The 21,542-nt window shown below is 40.3% G+C and overlaps 1 protein-coding gene across 1 annotated transcript in view; it reads left to right on the top strand.

Annotated features, from left to right (window-relative positions):
- DMD (dystrophin) overlaps positions 1 to 21,542 on the top strand; it is a 2,676,943-nt gene that overhangs the window by 423,423 nt on the left and 2,231,978 nt on the right. The window contains exon 7 of the mRNA XM_089653005.1: positions 5,486 to 5,664. Coding sequence (XP_089509131.1) covers positions 5,486 to 5,664 — 179 coding nt within the window. The remainder of the gene's footprint in view (positions 1 to 5,485; positions 5,665 to 21,542) is intronic.

Raw genomic sequence — 21,542 nt, forward strand, 5'->3', positions numbered from 1 at the left:
CAGCTGCATCCAATCAGATGCAGCCACTATTAAGGCTTCTGACAGCCGCAGGCACTGGCTGTCAGAATACTAAAGTTGCACTACAGATTTGTCTATCCACACCGTAAAGCCATTGTATGGTCACCTTTAGTCCAAGCTATCGAAACAGATATCTGCCTTCCTTGAAAATCAGGAAGAACTCATGCAAGAAATTATTTGAAGTGCAGGTCTCTAATTGGTCATGCATAAGCACCATTAATCCACCGACTCAGCTTAACAGAGACCAAGTGTGAGCACATGCCAGACAAGGGTGCTTTATCAATAGACAATACATTTAAAAGGACATTGTTTTATTTTTCTACAACATGTAAAATGTTCAGTTTCTTAAAGGAAAATTTAAATGGTTTATGGTCAGGTTTATTTTAATATTTTGTAATGTTTATCACGTATAAACTGATATTTTATATAATATATTTCATTACTTGTAAAAGTCCAAATTTTACTAATTAAAAGGCTAACTCCACCTTTATTACCATGCAACAAGCTACAGTCAGGTCCATAAATATTGGGACATCGACACAATTTTAAAATTTTTGGCTCTATACACCACCGCAATGGATTTGAAATGCAAGACTGTCAACTTTAATTTGAGGGTATTTACATACAAATCAGGTGAACGGTGTAGGAATTACAACAGTTTGCATATGTGCCTCCCACTTGTTAAGGGACCAAATGTAATGGGACAATTGGCTTCTCAGCTGTTCCATGGCCAGCTGTGTGTTATTCCCTCATTATCCCAATTACAATGAGCAGGTAAAAGGTCCAGAGTTCATTTCAAGTGTGCTATTTGCATTTGGAATCTGTTGCTGTCAACTCTCAAGATGAGATCCAAAGAGCTGTCACTATTAGTGAAGCAAGCCATCATTAGGCTGAAAAAACAAAACAAACCCATCAGAGAGATAGCAAAAACATTAGGCGTGGCCAAAACAACTGTTTGGAACATTCTTAAAAAGAAGGAATGCACCGGTGAGCTCAGCAACACCAAAAGACCCGGAAGACCACGGAAAACAACTGTGGTGGATGACCGAAGAATTCTTTCTCTGGTGAAGAAAACACCCTTCACAACAGTTGGCCAGATCAAGAACACTCTCCAGGAGGTAGGTGTATGTGTGTCAAAGTCAACAATCAAGAGAAGACTTCACCAGAGTGAATACAGAATGTTCACCACAAGATGTAAACCATTGGTGAGCCTCAAAAACAGGAAGGCCAGATTAGAGTTTGCCAAACGACATCTAAAAAAGCCTTCACAGTTCTGGAACAACATCCTGTGGACAGATGAGACCAAGATCAACTTGTACCAGAGTGATGGGAAGAGAAGAGTATGGAGAAGGAAAGGAACTGCTCATGATCCTAAGCATACCACCTCATCAGTGAAGCATGGTGGTGGTAGTGTCATGGCATGGGCATGTATGGCTGCCAATGGAACTAGTTCTCTTGTATTTATTGATGATGTAACTGCTGACAAAAGCAGCAGGATGAACTCTGAAGTGTTTCGGGCAATATTATCTGCTCATATTCAGCCAAATGCTTCAGAACTCATTGGACACCGATTCACAGTGCAGATGGACAATGACCCAAAGCATACTGCAAAAGCAACCAAAGAGTTTAAGGGAAAGAAGTGGAATGTTATACAACGGCCAAGTCAATCACCTGACCTGAATCCGATTGAGCATGCATTTCACTTGCTGAAGACAAAACTGAAGGGAAAATGCCCCAAGAACAAGCAGGAACTGAAGACAGTTGCAGTAGAGGCCTGGCAGAGCATCACCAGGGATGAAACCCAGAGTCTGGTGATGTCTATGCTTTCCAGACTTCAGGCCGTAATTGACTGCAAAGGATTTGCAAGTTTGATTTATGATTATTATTCTGTCCCATTACTTTTGGTCCCTTAACAAGTGGGAGGCACATATGCAAACTGTTGTAATTCCTACACCGTTCACCTGATTTGGATGTAAATACCCTCAAATTAAAGCTGACAGACTGCAGTTAAAGCACATCTTGTTTGTTTCATTTCAAATCCATTGTGGTGGTGTATAGAGCCAAAAATGTTAGAATTGTGTCGATGCCCCAATATTTATGGACCTGACTGTACAATCATATTTAGGGTTTTATGAGCATCAGAGTGCCATAGCCAGCTCTTTGTAATTGAAAAGTCCACATGACTAAGCTAGGTGACAGTGTGCCTTTCCTTACACTCATTCTGATGTGTGAATAGACCTAAATGCTAGAGGGTCAAATTAAAAAATCAAATGGTGGGAACAGCCTTGAAAACACCACCTGGTGGCTGCAAATGGTAGCTATGAAATGTATGCATAGTTATTCATATTTTTTATTGTACATAAATATTTTTAGTTTTTTTTATTGGTTAGTCCTGAACATAAATAAACAAAATATATACCAAAACACTTAAACAAGTCTTGGTGGGAGTAAACTTAGTTTCTGCTTGAAGGCTATATAATACATTCTCAGGCAGGAAAATTGAAGAATATCTTTTGTTTTTTTGAAAACTGGAAGTAAAAAATAGTAAGAAAACTTAAATTCTAAAAGCATTTATTTCCACCTAGCTTGTTCGAACACATATAGGATATGATGCTGCATCATTCTGAATTGTTCCAGCCCTTTTAAAAAGTATCTTGAAGTGCCAGTGCTGCTTTTTATTCTACTTTTGTCATCCACACTGGAGAGAAATAACAAATTCCCCCAGGTATCCATCAATTGTCAGAAAAGGATTTAAAGTGTGTTTTAGGAATTCCTATAACTTTTTCTCTGTTTGCTGCACATGGTTCAAATGATTTGTTCTGTATTATTACATAAGGAAGATGGGAAAATGTGTAACAGATAGCAACTAAATGGATACTATTTACTATCTTAAATTAGAATAGTAGAAAAAAATTGGAATGCCAGGGATTAATGCATTACATATATCATCTTTGCTTTTGCAATACAGAATATACTTTATTATCTTACTTTATGTTAATGTCTATACGTTTTGTGTTTCTGAATAATGGCTGTTAAAAGAAAAAACGGGTGTTACAGCATGCTAAATGGCTTCTAAATCTAATTTATGTTGGTTTTTGTAAAAGTATTTTAATGATAGACATGCAAATGTAAATGTTTTAAGAACCTATCAGTAATCAGTACTTTTAAAATGAAGGCTCAGCATTTGGGAGTGATATTATACAAAACACCGTGACATTTTCTGTCAGCAGGGTTTGCTAGCTTTTACTTAGGTTCTGACATCAGCCCCTAATGATATACTTCAGCTTGTTCCTTCTACTTGGATTTAGAGGAGGAATAGTGGTACTGGTATCTGTCTTCTGAAAATGCTTCTCATTATGCAATGCATGGACAGATACTAAGTAAATTTGTGTATCCTCAAACAATGTTTAGCAATAAGGAGCTTTTACTATAACTACTAATGTGAAGAAGGGTCTATACAGTATATGCTTAAATTTAAATAATTAATAGATCAGTATTTGTATTGTAATTATACAAAATGTGTACAACAATCCCATTTTCATGCTATATATGTTTTTATTTGTCTATTCTGAGCTAAGATTTCTAATCTTATAGACGCTTTTGAAAGTAGAAACAGATAATAACAGTAGACCACTGCAGAACATTTCTGTATATGCATCAAGATATGAACACTACTAATACTATATGCACACTTATCCCACCCATTAAAAACCATACAACATTGTCCAATAATGTAACCTTGGTTGGATTTTCCCCCTTATATTCACATTAGAAATCCAATTATATTCTAATTGCATAAAAAGTCAGACCATCCAGGAGTAAATTTCCCCATTGGGAAATATTTGTAAATGATCATATTGGAATACAATTCCATTCAATATTATTAGTTGTAGTTACCTATTAGCATCCAGTCCATTCATAGAAAGTGTCATGTAACTATTTTGTATCCCGTGCAAGTTGTTTGTTCCTTAAAAACTAAGCTATCCGTTTATTCTTCTTCTTTAACATGCATACAATGATTAAACATTATCAATGCATTTAGCCTAAACACGGGATCAGAGCATGGTTCCTTTGTATTCTGAAGAAGTCCAAGGATTGGAAAAAAACATGTAGAGATTTATTTGGGCATGACCTCAACCCTATCCATGAAGTATTTACATCTGGATGATTTGCATTGTTGTGCAATTAGAGTATTGTGAGATTTCTAAACATAAAATCCTGGTTTTGACTCAAACTCCACTAGAGTAATATTTTACTCTAGTAAAACCCCAAAAGTGTTTTTTTTTTAAGAAAAATTTGTATATCAACTGCCAGATATTTACACAATTGTACAAATCATTTTATTCAATATCCAAATTATAAAACACATAACATGCAAACATTTAAAAAAGAAAAAAGCTTGGTTGAGTAATGTTAAAGGCGATAACATATAGATAGGTACCCTAATTTAAATATTGTCTGCCTCTTTTCAAAGCCCCTAATATCTAAATCCAAAAATATAATTTATTGCAGATTACAAGGCTTTAGATGTGGTGAATGCATTTGTTTTCTTTTTACAGGCTAAAAATATTTTCAGCAAGTACAAAAAATGCTTGTAGATTTTACCAGAAATGTAGTGTCCTTGTAACTTCCTGTGAAAGGAACTGACAGTAAAAAAATATTATCCTATGCCTGTAAACGAATCCCCCTCTCCAATGCAATGGAGATTAACAGATGCATTCCATATATTAAAAAAAAATCAGCAGGATCTTCATTTTTTGACTGCACTGAAATTAACTGTGATGGTGTGAAATAGGGCCATTGGAATACACAGAAAACACTGTGCAGGCATTTTTGATGCAGATTAAAAATGCACTGGACTGCATCTGGTGTGAAACAGCCCTTAATGTTTGATATAAACCTCAGCCACTGCTTTATAAATATGCCCTTTAGTATACTTATATATATAGAAACCAGCAGAGGTCAGATACAAGCATGCATCATCAACTGGACTAACTTGATAATTGTTAAGATACATAGGAAAGCAAAGCAACAATGTATGCCTGCTTAGTGTTTTATTTCTAAAAGGTGTTTAGAAATGTATGGATATCTTTGTAATAGGCATATTGAGTTGAGCTCAATACCACATAAAAGATAATGCATAGTTTTGTTCTCTGTGAAAACTGTAGTCCAATAAATCTTGAATTATGTCTATCCATTGTACAATAAAGTATATGATGATTTGAAATGTGCTTAAATGAGAAATCATTACCATTTTTACACTGAGATTTTACTCATTGGTATGCTACATCTACAGAAAAGTTTACAGATGATTATAGAGCTCTAATTAGTCCCGGGAGGGTGCTGGAAAGGCCGAGCTTCTGCTCATTAGTCTGCCTGCATGGTTGGAAGCTGATTTTAGGTACATTTAATGTGCATAATTTACAGTGAATGATATACACCTACGTTTTTTTTTTCTCATTTCCAGATATTGCAACAGATCATCCTGACAAGAAGTCCATTTTAATGTATGTTACATCACTCTTCCAAGTCCTGCCTCAAAAAGTCTCCATTGAATCTCTTCGGGAATTGGACACCTTACCTCGCCAAATAGTTACTCCAGAAGAACATATTCGACATTATGACCAGCGGCATTTCTCTCAGCAAGTATGGTTATTTTGTTTAAAGCTATTAAAGTATCATCACCAATGCTATTTAAGAATCAGGAAACACAAGAGAATTAAATCAAATATAGTTTGTATGGCTCTATTTTCCGTCAAAGCCTTTTTTTAAAGTTTAGTTTACATTAGTCTTCATTTTATAACTACAGATCCAATACAACTGTACCTGGTAACATTTTAATGTGCACATGTCCTCTTTACTTTAACAACTGAACATTTGGCTGTTGATTAACTTTTTTAAGGCCAGTTCACACCACATGCAGTCTAGTGCATTTTTGTCTGCATCAAAAACACATTGATAGTAGGTTACATGGTTTCCAATGGCATAGTTCACACCACTGCAGCCAGTTCCAATGTGTTCCAATTCCAAAAAAAAAAGTAGAATATGCAGCATTTTTTCTGTACTGAACTGTACTGGAACACAGTAAATTGTGTCAAAAATGCCCTGGGACACACTTAAATGCACCAAAAATGCACTGGAATGCATATGTCTTTATTTATGTTGAAGAAAAAGAGAGGATAAAAAATGAATTGGAACGCATAAAAAACTATTTAAAAATGCACTAGAATGTGTCAAAACCGTGCATACAGAAGGGCATCTGGAACACATCCAGATTGCATTTCTATGGTGTGAACCAGCCCTAAACCTTTTTGGCTCATTTTTTTCCATAGTGCAGTTAAAGGAAATTTGATTTAAAGGTTATATTTGGGAGTAGATTGTTTAACAAAGTACACAGGTGAACAGGTTTTAATCTAAAGAGAATAAGAAAAGAATATAAATCATTGCTTCATGGATGTTTATCTATCATGTCTATTTTGTGTATAGCATTGTTAACTTAAAGTGTAACTATGAGCAAAAAGAAAATTACATATATGATGTACTTGAACGATAGCACCCACTGTCAAAGAGTTTTATTATCTGATGATCCTGCCATTAAAACAGTTATTTTTCTACTTCCCAAATTCCATAACTTCAATTTTTTTTCTGACCTGACTGACCTGTTACAGGAAGTGAAAAAATATTGGATATACAGGCAGGATTAACAGATAATATGTGTGTGTGTGTGTGGGGTGGAGGGCAGAACCCCACAATCTGCTGTGGCAATGCTAGTGACAGACTGTTTCATATACACTATATTGCCAAAAGTGTTGGGACGCCTGCCTTTACACGCACATGAACTTTACTGGAATCCCATAGCAGCTTCAATTGTTCTGGGAAGTCTGTCCACAAGCTTTATGAGTGTGTCTATGGGAATGTTTGACAATTCTTCCAGAAGCCCATTTGTGAGGTCAGGCACTGATGTCGGACGAGAAGGTCTGACTCACAGTCTCTGCTCTAATTCATCCCAAAGGTTTTCTGTCGGAGTGAGGTCAGTGAAGTTCCTCCACCCCCACACTTGCTCATCCATGTCTTTATGGACCTTGCTTTGTGCACCGGTGCACAGTTATGTTGGAACAGGAAGGGGCCACCTACAAAGTTGGGAGCATAAAATTGTCCAAAATGTCTTGGTATGCTGACACTTTAAGAGTTCCCTTCACTGGAACTAAGGGGCAGGCTCGGACTGGCCATGGGTCAATCCAGGCTTTTGCCCGGTGGGCTGGGGCAAACGGGCTGCATGTCCGAGCCGCACAGCAGGAGGTAAGTGGCAACCATGGTTTGCTGCTTACCTCCCTCTATGTGGCCATGCCTGTGTCTGTGAGCTGGAGTCTTTTCATATCAACAATTGAGTAATCACCCACTTGTTAATATGAACCAGAACAGCAGCTCCTCCCGCCCCCTGCCCTGCTGATAGGCAGGGATGTCTTTATACTCAGGATAGTAGAGGGTGATCAGTTGTCTGCTGGATGGAGTGCGACAGTTCAGTGGATGGAGGTGTGGGATAAGGATAGTGGTACCGGCTTCTGATCAGTGTGGTATATGGCAGATCCTGGTGTTTGGCGCTCTGCTCTGTTCTCTGTGTGACTGACATAGAGCAGCAGATCAGAAGTGAATGGGGTTGGGGCTCCAGTTGTTCCTGTGTCACTGAGTCGCTCCCTCGGGTCTCTGGGTCCCTGCCTCTCCGTGCTGGCTCAGCCCCCTCAGTGAAGTGGATGTCCCATAGGAAAAGACCAGGCTCCTCTGCTCCCCAAATTGTGAGTACCAGCTTCCCCCTCCCTGCCCAGCTCCCCGTTCTGATCAGTACAGAGGGTTCTGATCCAGGGTCCTTCCAACCATTCCAGGCTGTCCAGGGTTCCCTCTGACACTGCCCTCTGCTCCTCTCCTGACCCTGTGTGGGAGTACTCTTCTGTTCCTACACCTCCCATCTACCCTGCACCCCTCACCCAATACTGCTCTACCCTACAGAACCCTGCACCCCTCACTATAATCCCTACCCCCACCCCATAGAACATTGCACCCCTCACTGTTCACCCTGACCCCACCCTTCGCTCTTCACCCTGACCTGTCCTATAAAACTATGCACTCTTGACTGTATAGCACTGCACCACTCACTATTCCTCCAGGCCCACTCTATAGAGCCCTGCACCTCTGACTATTCACCCTGTCCCCACTCCTTACTGCTGCATTCCATATATTAATTAAGTATTCATCCTGCCTCCACTACATACTGATCTAGTCTGTATACCACTGCACCCCTGCCTATTAAACCTTCCCATACTCCATACTGCTCCACATTATATAACACTGCACCCCAACGATTTACCCTTTTACAACCCCATACTGATCCACTCTGTTTATGCGATGGATCACCAATCATCCACATGTATAATGCTGCACCCATTACTATGCACCCTTCTCTCCACCCTATGCAGCTGCTTTCCAGTACTGGTAAGTCCCAATTTGTATAACAGTGCACTTCAGTATTATCCTATCAATCATTACAGTGCCCCTTTGCAGTGCAGTCCCCTTTATATCACAGTGCCCTTTACAATACAGTGTGGAGGACCTATTGAGAATACCATCACCAACAGACCCCTCAAAGTATGCCCACCCCCAATCCTCTTCCCCCCCCAGTTCCTGGAAAAATTGGCTGCTCAGTCTAAAATGCCCGGGCCTATTTTTTTGTTCCAGTCCGGGCCTGTTAAGGAGCCAAGCCCAACCCCTGCAAAACAACCCCACACCATAATCCCCCCTCCACCAAACTTTACACTTATCACAATGCAGTCAGGCAAGTACCTCTCTCCTGGCAATCGCCAAACCCAGACACATCTATCGGATTGCCAGACAGAGAAGCTTGATTCACCGCTCCAGAGAACATGTGTCCACTGCTCTAGAGTCCAGTGGTGGAGTGCTTTACACCACTGCATCTGACGATTTGCATTGCACTTGGTGATGTAAGGCTGGGATGAAGCTGCTCAGCCATGGAAATCCATTCCATGAAGCTCTCTATGCACTGTTGTTTTGCTAATCTGAAGGCCACCTGAAGTTTGGAGGTCTTTAGCTATTGCCTCTACAGACAGTTGGCGACTTCTGCGCACTGTGTGCTTCAGCATATGCTGACCCCACTCTGTCATTTTATGTGGCCTACCACTTCATGGCTGAGTTTCTGTTGTTCCCAGTTGCTTCCACTTTGTTATAATACCACTAACAGTTGACAGTGGAATATTTAGTAGCAAGGAAATTTCACAGATGGACTTATTGAACAGGTGACAACCTATCACAGTACCACGCTTGAATTCATTGAGCTCTTGAGAGCAATCCATTCTTTCACAAATGTTTGTAGAAGCAGTCTGCATGCCTAGGTGCTTGATTTTTTCACCTGTGGCCATGGAGGTGATTGGAACACCTGAATCTAATGATTTGGTGGGGTGTCCCAATACTTTTGGCAATATAGTGTATGTCATTATTTTCTTTTGTTCATTTTAAAACCAAGGTTGTTGCATCCTTTTTCCTGTCCCTTTTCCTGTTCCTTTAGTCCTCAGAGTATATTTTATGCCATACTGGATCCATTATGACTGCGTGGTTCCTGTTTGCAAAAGTTTCTAAAAACTTTTGCTATTTCAAAAGTCAGTAGCAAGTAACATTTATACATTAATATTTAGATTGATAAATGTCTTATTTTATACAGTGTAATGCTTCCTCTGTGATCATTTTAGTTAGAAAGATTATTTTAATAACTATTGTTATTAAAATGAATTATTTTTTCTATTTGCTCTCATGAATTGGATCCATGCCTGATAAAAATATAACCTTCATATCAAAGGTCCACATATTTACAGTCAGTGAAGTGTAATTTTGACTTTGTCCCTAACTATATGAAACAGACTCTTGTCACAGCATGAAAATTTAAAGGAGAAGTATAGCCAAAGATTTTCTGACTATACTTCTATGGATCACAGGAGTGAAGTTAGTTCTGCACTCCTGTGACCCGTTTACATCACAGACCCGTTCCAGGCTCTAAAAAGATCCCAGCCATATGGCCAGGATCTGCCCAGAAGCCTGGACCAGCAGATGGCTCAGCCTCTCAGAGAGCTTCCAAGAGTCTGAGCCAGCCACTCTTGCCCCCCTGCACAGTCCAGCACTGCAGTGAGCACTGGAGGGACAGAACAGAGAGACGGTGATTGGCAGTCACTGGCTCTCTGCTGGCTGAATATTTGGCCTGGGACATTTAAAAGAGAAGTATGGGATTAGAAAAAATAAACAATCATACTTGTCTAGATGGCCACATCACCAATTCCTGCAGCTGTCCCCCACCACCATTAAGAGTGAGAGCTGAACGATCAGTGGTATTTGATCGCTCAGTTCTCCGTCTTAGAGGTGGCTGGGGGCAGCTGCAGCAGGGATTGGTGCTGCAGCCTTCTAGATACAGTAAATATGGTTGTTTTATTTTTCAAATCCCATACTTCTCTTTTAAATATTTCAGGCCAATAAAAAAGCTGCCATGGAAGTATTGATATCTGAATGGTCTGAAATCCTTTACTCTGTGCAGTTCTGGTCAGTTACCCACTAGGTGAAAGCAGAATCAGGATGACAGCCCTGAAACTGAGCATTGTCTATTCTCTTTTTTTTAGTTTATGTAATCTCATTAATACATGACATTACATTTATCTAACTCTATTCTATTACACAGTTAAGTAAAAGTACACATATACTGTATGTATGCTACATACAGTATCTTAAAAAAATCTTTCTCTAACCAAGATTCTTATGTACTAGCCGTATCACCGAAATGAACAGCACAGCTGCCAGTACTAAAATGTAAACACAGACCAATAAACACAGGGCTGTTGTTGGAAACCACAGGGTCATATACAGCCAATCTGACAGCCCCCTCCCCGCCAAAAAAAACAAATAAACGCAGTTTACGATTATTCAGTTATGAATAATAAGAGTGATCAGTACCAAACACTCATTGTGTTCATTCGGGAATGGATGGTGTTGGCTAATTTGCCATATTTACTGGACCCTTCTGCCTCTCTCCATCCTGAAGGACCCTATTGCGTGCTTGCAGCTGCTAGTGGGAAGGAGAGGAGAGAAGCCGGCAGCACTGTGGGGGTGGGGGCACACATGGGTGCCTGGGCAGCAGGGGGAAACGTATGGTGCATGGTGAGGGTGATCATTGCATTGGGGAGGGGGGCAATTATTGGAACTGATCTCCTGTATGGTTCTCTCTACAGCAGCTGAAAGCCGGAGGGAAGGGGGGAGAGGAGAAGAAGACAGATTTCAGCTGCAGCAGAGATAGCCATACAGGGGATCGGTTCCAGTAATTTCTTCCCACCATGCCAATTCCCCTTCCTGCCATATCCAATTCACTAAACTGCCTGAGTCCCCCCCTGCTGGCCTGGGCCCCATACAGGAGGACTGGTGGTATCCCCTGAATAAAAAAAATAGCATATAAGTAGTGCAGCACTTTGTATTAACTAATCTCCCACCTATGCATGAACTACACATCAAACCAGTGATGTGAAAGCTTAGTCATCACAAAAACATTTATAAGATCACAAAAAACGTGATATACATTCTAGCTTTCTGCACACCCTGTTTATGTACTGTTCCCTCAGTGGACAGTTTGTACAAGATACCCTCTGACTTTCCCCATCTGCAGCACCTGAGCTGGATATGGCAGATGAAAAATCATATTTTGCTGTCATAATGGATACCTCTAAGGAGCTTTCTTTTTCTGAGGTTGATTCCTCTAGCAACTTGTTTGCTCCTAACCAAGTGATTGTAGCTCACACCCATAAACCTGAAGATTCCTACAGTATATACTGTATATGTATATGTCTTAAGAAATGGATAGTGGACTTCCTGCTACATGGCCAGCACCTAAGTACTTTCAACAGAGACATCTAGAGGCTTTCAGATTAAGAATAAATTAAGAATTGGCAGGACTGCTACTGAATTATGTTCAAAATAGGTTTACTGTATTGAGCAAGTGAACTTTGATCTTATGCTACTTACTATTGTTGTTCTTGGTAAACAGCTTCTCTATATCTGCACCGACTTTGCCAAGGTGGAGCTTGTACTGTATGTTCCCTGATATTAAGAACTGCCTCAAACTCAAATTGGATCTGTAAATGTGAGGACAACATGACCAAGTTGCAACTAATTATTATTCATTAAAGGAGGAAAAACTTGATAAAATGAATGATGATTACAACAACAACCATGCCTATAGGCGCATGTGTGTTTTAACTCCTGATTCTTAATGTTAGCTTCAGCGGCGCAAAAAAGCAAAGATAACTGTCTGAATATAACCACAGTCAATGCCAGTTCAAGAAATTCCTCTTTGGACTTTAAATCAACAACAGCAACCTCTACTGTGCAGTGTGCATTTTAGTCTTTTTTAGGCCCTTATGTCACAAAGTCTCAAACAGCATCCCTAGGCCTGGGTCTTCAGATCGAGGAATAATAGAACAAGGAGAGGCCACCAGGCAAACAGGAACAGGTCACCCAAAGACATAGATTGCAGTGCAATCACTAATTTAAGCCAACAAACCTTGACATCAACTGAAATCAGCCTATTTATCAGTGGTTTGTCCCATGTACAGCCCAACATGTTTCATACCTTTGCTTTTCAAGTTGACCTATTAAATTTGAAAAAAAGCTTGCTTTTTGAGGGGTCTTTAGGGGAAATCCTCTTCTATGCCCGCTACTCCTTTTCAGGTTCCAAACACAATTGAGGACTTCGAAGTCTTAGGGCCAGCCTCAACAGAATAGAGAGGAATGCCATTAAGACTTTATCATCTGACTTCACTATGTCACTTGTCCAGCTGACAAAGTAGGCACAATTGGGATTCTTACCATCTTTAACTTTCGAAGTGAACTCCTGCCAGAGTTACAGAATAAAACCATATACACCCTGTTGGCTGGTGACCCCAAATTGCAGTACAAAGCAAGGTGGACAACCTTTTGAAGGAAGGCTATTACAGTCTTGGATCCTTAGCAATGAGCATTGAATCCTCACTACTATCCATCCCCACTATACTATAATTAATTCACTATCCAAGATACGCAGGAATCTGTTACACCCTTCAGGACTCCCCATTATCTCTGTTAGGGGTTCCATTCTACAACCAATGGCTTGTGGGTTTTTTTCAGCCATTTGGCACACAGATGCCTTCCTCCTTCGTGGCATGGTCATCGACCTCTTAAGCACATTGGGGCCCATTTCATCTGATAATATTTTGCTATATTATTTAAGCAGTTTATACACTGTCATCCCCCATATACAGGAGCTACAGGCCATCAATAAGATACTCTTATCTCTAGAGCATGGATACCCTCTGATATCTTTTTTTTTGGTATCCTCACTTTAAATTACTTCAAATTTGAAAAACAACTTTTACCTGCATGTTTCTGGAACAGCTATGTGTTCTAATGTAGCATCCTTCACCAACATCTACATAGAAAATTATTAAAAATCAATTTCCTTACCCATGTTGCCTTCTACTGATGTCATATAGATGACTTGATTCTTACCTGGTCTAGAAGTACAGATGACCTTTTGTTGAGAGTTGAGGAGCTTAACAAGTTGGATTGCCCCAGCAGACCAATGCTGACTATGTCTGATATGGACATAAATTTCTTGGACCTTAATATCTTTAAGGTGGGTGCTGGGAAACAAGTGAGGCTTGGTACCAGACTATTCCATATGCCCGCTGAAAGAAACACCCTTCTAAATGAAGAAACTGCTCACCCCCCGACATTGATCTAGGGTATCCCCTATGCCCAAATGCTCATTGTATTAAGAGGAAATTCACCTGCTTCAGTTGCTGAGACACAATTCAATAAAATTGCTAATTTCTTCATGTAGCATTGATAAACCCTGAATTTACTTCTCCAACAAAAACAATGAGATAACCTCTCCGGAGGACCCCTAATCTCAATCAAGGGGGTGGCTCTCCTGAACAGACCCTTTTCCCATCTGTTTCTCAACCGGAAAGCTGGATGGCCAAACATATTATCAAGTCAAGCTGGCCCTTGATTGCCAGTGACCAGGGCCTTATAACAGCCAACTCTCCCCTGCCCACCATGAGCATAAAGGGGCTTTTTCCTAATAATATGTTAATGATGACTAACTTCTCTCCTCCCTGCTCTCAGTTGACCTGGCTTACCACTAGCGGACTTGGATGCCATAATTGGCCTGATTTTGCCACCTGTAGGCATATGATGGTAGGTTCCTAATGCATGCACCCACAAAGCAGGAAACATCTCTCTAATAAACTCAGAGTCATCTGCATCTCCAATTTTGTTGTCTGTATACTTATTTTCCCCTGCAGTCTCAACTACAAGGGAAAGACCATTGCTACATTTAAGGAATGATTTTTGAACCACAATTCAGCCATTAGACATGCTTCAGGAGACAGCAACCAGCTGCTGTACTCACATTTTCTTGAACACAAATATCTCATATCTATTTAAAATGCACGATCATTAATCAAGTTCTGGTTCCAAGAGGAGGTGACCAGCATAAGACTTTATTACAAAGGGAATGTTGGTGGATCTTTAATCTTAACACTCTAGCACCAAGGGACATGAATGAACAGCAGGGCGTTTATTGTATTCTGTGACTTTCACCAATTGTGGACATGATTTAATTCTTGGTTTCCCTTGTGTCATGGGAACAGACTTTTATGGACACTCTACTCATGCTTATATACTTCATTAACTGTATGCTATTATGTGACTCCATGTCCTAAAGTGGGATGGGATGTGGAATTGACTGGGAGTTCCCCCTACTGTCCCACTTATCCTGACCCCTTTGTTTATTAATTTTGTGGATTGTTTATTATTGTGTTTACTGAATTATGCCATCATTTTTCATCTCTCATGCTTGCCCTTGGTATGCTTTTCTCTTGTATACACCGATCAGCCATAACATTATGTTCACTGAGAGGTAAAGGGAATAACATTGAGTATCTCGTAACAATGGCTTTTGAAAGTGAGTGGGATATATTAGGCAGCAAGTGAACATATTGTTCCTGAAGTTGATGTGTTGAAATCAGGCAAAAATTGGCAAGCATAAGGATTTGAGTAACTCTAACAAGGGCCAAATGTATAATACCTAGATGACTGGGTCAAAGCAACTGCGGCTCTTGTGAGATGTTCCCAGTCTGCATTGGTCAGGACCTACCAAAAGTGGTCTAGGGAAGGAAAACCTTTCAACCTGCAACAGGGTCATGGGCAGCCAAGGCTCACTGATGCACACAGGGAGCAAAGTGGCCCTTGTAGTCCGATCCAATGGAAGAGCCACTATGGTTTAAAATACTGAAAAAGTTAAGTTGGTTCCAATAGAAAGGTGTAAGAACAAACAGTGAATCGCAGTTTGTTGCATATGGGGCTGTGTAGTCGCAGACCAGACAGGGTGCCCATGCTGACCTGTGTCTGCAGAACAAAAGCACCTACCTGCCTGGGCACATGAGTATCAGAACTGGATCAGGGAGCAATGGAAGAAGGCAGCCTAGTCTGGTGAATTAAAAAATGGTTTGAAGAACACAAAGAGTTCAAGGTGTTGACTTGGCCTCCAAATTTTCCAGATTCCAATCCAATAGGTCCTCTTCTTCCCCTCTTTTATTCATCTCCCTTCCTTCTGGTTGTCCCGGTTCTACCTTTCATATCTATTCATTGGTTTACATTTGATTGTGCTGTTGTATGTTCCTTTTGTCCATTATAATTGGTTGATTGCATTTCTTCTTGCATGGTGCACTTCCTTCTTTTTGACATTAGGGGTTTCTGTCCTGTAGCTCTCACTTCAGGTCCTATTGTTTATATTGTACACATTTTGGGACCTTATGACCTTCTTTCACAGATTTGCCTACTTGTCAGGGGCGGGCTGACTATTTGGAAACTTGGGCACTGCCCGAGGGCCTGGGGTCAGTAGGGGGCCCCTTGAGATGCCCTTGGTACCTTTTTCATAGGCTTTTTTGAGTTTGGGCAAGGACACAGGGGCCCCATGATCCCCTATTGCCCGGGGGCCCCATGAGTTGTCAGTCCGCCCCTGCTACTTGTGCATTACTAGTTAATTTCCACCTGCACCATTTGCCCTGCTTTGCATTCTTTAAGAAACAACATGTTAATTTTTTGCTTTTCCCTCCTTTTGCCACTTTTTATTTCCATAGTATTTGATTTGCAATCATTTATATGTTTTTTATTATTTTTTCATGCGCTTATTTTTGGTGAAGTAACTACTGGGGGTGGTGGTAAAAGGGGCTCTGGGAATTCATACCAGTATGTCAGTCACTATTGTAATTGTCTTCAGAAAGGCAGGCTGTGCCCCTCTGAAACGCTGATATGTATTAGACTACATTGAAAAATGCCCCCAGTTGTGAGTCCTGCTGAGTGCACAGGCTGCCAGCTTCATAATAAAAATATAGGGGCATACATACAGGGGCCACAGGGGTTATGGTTGAGACCGAGCCCCTGCTGCAGGGGGCCAGTGAAGCCCTCTGTACACTGGCATAGGAAGGGTGGGGGGGGCAGCACCATGTAGAGGAATCCATTACCTCCATGCAGCCGCTGAATGCCTGCTTCTCCTCCTCACCCTCTTGCAGAGATTCAGCAGCTGCAGGAGGGAAATGGAGGTTTCTACATGCAGAGGTTTCTCTACATGCCACTCCCTATCCCTGTCCTGCTGCTGGGTTTTTCCAGCTGCTGTGGGGAATACTGTCAGGATGGAGAGTGGGAAAGTTGCCAGTAAATGTGTCACTTACCAGCCCCTTCTTTGTGTTAATGAATAGAGTTAGTGATGGTTTTTTTTCATTCATAGCTGAGGCAGGGTAAACTGTGTTTACTATTCTTCATTATATGAATGAACAGGAAGCTCTGTACAGAGCTATTTCTGTTCATTCATTCTGTGCTGCTGAGGCTGCAGAAAGGGAGATGGAGGATTATGTCCCCAATCTCCTTTTTCTGTCCCAAAGTTGAAACATCAGAGGTCCTAAAAAAAATGTAAAAATAATAAAAAATAAAATTGTAAAAAAAAAAATTGCAGCAAAAAATAAAATAACAAAAAGAAAAAAACTACTTACATCGGTGGGATCTACCGGGCGTACAAAGGTTGCAGTTGTGGCCAGGACATGCCGTTCTTTCACTGTGGGGGAACTACAAGATGGCAGGAAGGAGGCCTTAATAAAGTGCCCCACAATGGGAGTAAAGGGCCCCAGGAACAGTGGGAAGGGCCTTGACTGGGGGTCAGGGGGGATTTTATTGTTTCTTGCACCGGGGCCCTGAATATTCTTGTTACTCCTCTGTGTGTTTGTGTAGAGAGAGAAAGAGAGAGAGTGCAAGAGAGAGAGAGAGAGAGAAAATCAGACTGTCTCAAAAGATTCCTGGAAAAGTCCTGTTTGGGATTTAAAGCTGCTCTCAGGTTACTTTATTTTTATATCTTTTAAGACCCCTGATCTTCTTTCCCCTCCAAGTTTTGCACCTCTCCTGTTTGGGAATAATAGGCTCACCTGGGACATACAGTTAGTGCTCTGCAAGTCTGGGGAGCAGACAGATCATATCTGGGGCTAAAGGTTTTTTTTAAAAAAATGCAAAACTGTGTATATGAAGGCTGATAAGCATTAGGATTGGGTAGCCTATTAGGAGAGCTGATATGTAGTAAGAGCCAAAACAAGGCTAGGTTTTGCTTTGTTGAGGTAACATCTGTTTTTCCTAAGAGGAACTTTACAACACCTGCAAATAGGACAAATAAATTCACCATGCCATAGCACTACAGGACTGGTATCTGTGAAACAAAGGTTGCTCACCCCAGAGAGCAGTATACTCACTACAGCTCCTCCAGCTTACAATTTATGTCATATATATATATATATATACACACACACACATACTGTATAGACACACACATACATATATACAGTCAGTATACATAAACACAGTATATATATATATATATATATATATATATATATATATTTGTTACACAAGACACAGGCTTCTTGAAACAAGATAATCCTTTATTAGCTTATGGAGCTTTTCAACAGATTTCCAGATTTCAATCAGGTGCAGCACACACCCACACTCCCCTCACTCTCAACAACCTTCTGTATTATCAGTTGTTTCACACTACACGTAGCCTGCGGGCTGGTTGTGAGTGCAGGTATCACACCTGTTCCTCCATCCACAACACATTTCTCTTGTGAGACACACAGAGTTTCCATTCAGAATGAATGGCACCCCCACACATCCCATCCAGCAGCTCGATCGCGGGTATGGGAACTGCATGGAAACTGCATGGTCAAAAAGAACATGTGGTTTTCTGCAGATGTGTTTTGGAAAAAGTGCATGCACCTTTTCCTTGCGTGAAATGTGGGCACAGCAACATATTCAAATGAATGCACTGTCGTGCCCGCACTAGTGTGAACAGTGCCTTAAACCTTTTTGTGTATCTTATTGTATCCAGCAACCGCAAGGTACACATGGAAGAGTAATGCACATCACAAAACAAACAAAAGATTTCCCAGCAACACTTACCAGCCAGCTTGTGAAACAACCAATTTGGCCCTGTCTAACAGTATGCGTTAAAAACAGAGGGTTTTGTTTGCACACATTTGCAAATACATGCCTAAGCCACAGTCCCACGTCAAGGGTCATCTATATACTGTGGACCTAACTAAAATTTCCAAAGCCTCCATAGTGGAAGCACATGTATCAATGGATAGGTTAAGGGCAGGTGTGGCTGGAGGAGCCCATCCCTACTTAAAGATACAGGGAAGCACGTGACACCCAGCTATACCAAAATGACAGCAAAGGCATCCAGTGAGTCCCTGCATCCAATTTTGCAAGCTGGCTGGTAAGTGTTGCTGGGAAATCTTTTGTTTGTTTTATGATGAGAAAGCTTCTTGCTGTCTACAACCTTCCCTATGATGACCTTTAGTGTTTTTTGAATATGCCTCATGCTTAGAATTTGAAAGGCAATACATCTGAACCCCCAATAAAGGCAATAGTGAACAATTCTGGTGGTTTGTTCAGGCATATGGAGAGCAACTTCTACAGCCAAATGTAACAAAATGACATTGGAACCCCAAACAAATGCTTGAGGAGCATGTTTTTACAAAAAAAGGGATGAATTGTGTACAGCAGTGGCGAGGGTCCATTTTATGTGGCTTCAAATGACAAGAGCACAAACTATTCAATTTACAGCTTTCTGGGGTCTCCTAATGTTGCACATGCTGTTACAGAATCACCAAGTGTCATTTATGGGACTCCTAACATTGACACCATGTCTGCAGCTGAACCTGAAACAAGAAATGTAAATCAGACTAAATGACTTTTCTCTTGTAGTATGAGCCTCAACTGGTGTCAGCTTAGCAAGTGGTATTATACATGCATTAATCTCCACCCAAAAAAATAATTTCAACATTGTCAGTCGGAAAAGGGCTGTTTTGTTAGTAGTTGTAAGAAAAATAACAAACTATAAGCAGAATTGGACCTCACAATAGACATCTATCATGGTAACCAAAATTAGAGCTTCAACCCTCTGGATCTGAAGGCTAGATAGTACCAGAGGGCACCCTATTTTTTAAAAACATTGAATTGTAAAATACAAGTGTAAGCTCCAGGTAATTCTAAGTCTAGGTATAGGTAATTCTTTTTAAAGGATAAGTTCACCTTTTGGAAAAGGTTACATTCTACACCTGTTTTTAGGGTGGAAAAGTAACATGCTCCCACTCTTGCAGTGTCTCCCTGCTCCACTGCATCTAGTGACAGCTATCGGGGGATCTTCTACCACTGCCAGCTGTCACTATTTAAAAACAAAAGCGGCCATGCAGGACTCCACCTGCCAGGCCACGTCATTCACTCACAGAATTTTGTGAATAGAAAACTCCTTGGCTTGTAGAGGAATTTCACTTTCACCTAAACACAAACAGCAACAATAATTACCATAATTGGTTCTCATAATCTGCAGTATCTAAGTGGTTACCAATCAGCTCTGTGGGTTCCTTTAAAGGGCTATGATGTGTTTTTCCAGAAATCAGAGTAATGTTTGGAGAATGGATCCTGCACTGAAAAGGAGACTTTGCTTCACACCCTGTTGGGCAAGTCCCAGTTAATCTATATTAGGGGTCTTGGGAACTGCTAAAGAAAGTTTAACCACATGCCCTTCAGAGCATTAACCCCCCTTCCTGACCAGGACATTTTTTGCATTATGGCGCTGCATTATTTAACTTATAATTACACGTTCATGCAATGCTGCACCCAAATTAAATTTATGTCCTTCTGGTCTCTCAAATAGAGCTTTCTTTTGGTGGTATTTGAATGCCTCTGCATTTTTTATTTTTTGCGCTATAAACAAAATAAGACCCACAATTTTGAAAAAAAAACAAACAATATTTTTGACTTTTTGCTATAAAGTATATCCAGTAAAAAAAATTAAAACCTCTAATTTTATCATAAATTTAGGCCAAAATGTATTCTGCTACATGTCTGCTAAAAAAAAATCTCAATACGTGTAATTGGTTTACGTGAAAGTTATAGCGTCTATTAGTGGCGGTATATATACTGTTTTTTTTCTTTTAATATACTAGTAATGGCGGTGATCAGCAACTTGTAGCGGGACTGCGGCAGTCATTCTGACACTGGGAGGGAACTGATTACCTGCCACTGACATCCCCAGTGACACTAATACAGTGATCAGTGCCAATAAAAAGCACTGACACTGTACTAATGACACTGGGCAGGAAGGGGTTAACATCTGGGGCAATCAAAGAGTTAGTGTGCTTTTTTTTTTTTTTTACTATTTTGTCTGTGTGTGCTTTACTGTGTGCTTTACTGTGTATAGGTTGCTCAAGGTACATTTATGAAAGGTCTGTACTTAGACTTTTTTGTTTACTGTGCACCCTTCTACTTTACGTAAAATGAATGAACTGTTTTTCTTCAAAAGAAAATCTAAGACTGTAGGTGTTGTTATTTAAAAATTTCACAAATCAATAACAGATAAATCTTGGTGTACAATAAAAATCAAATAATCTGTGTGCAGAGAAGAGCATTTTATTTGGTCCCTAACGAGATCAGTATCTCCAAAAATTCTTCTCCCACCAATCCATTTATAGGTTGGTATATGTGGTTCAAATTTCAAGTCCATACAAGCACCACACATCTGGAGGTAGTAATTTAACAAAAAATAGTTATGTTAATAGAAATGTAACTGTTTTTAATTTGAAATGTTTAAGATCTATAAAGTACTCAGTATAACAACTGAGATGGTAGTTTATGGCCAGCAGCCCCAGATTATGATGTATGCAAGAGTAAAGTGCTGTTACATCACAAGTGAGAATGTTCCATTCTTCTCTATCCAGTCTCTGGATAATATGTTTGCTGCCCCAAGGTAAGTGAGTAACCTTTCAAATAGAGGCTGCAGAAGAATATCCACTAAGGCAGGTTATAGATGATGCAAAATGCTCAATTCCGGCATCAAC

This window comes from Staurois parvus, unplaced genomic scaffold (assembly GCF_062004578.1).
Source record: "Staurois parvus isolate SC_StPar_1 unplaced genomic scaffold, SC_StPar_1.0 ptg000696l, whole genome shotgun sequence".
NCBI classification, from domain to species: Eukaryota; Metazoa; Chordata; class Amphibia; order Anura; family Ranidae; genus Staurois; species Staurois parvus.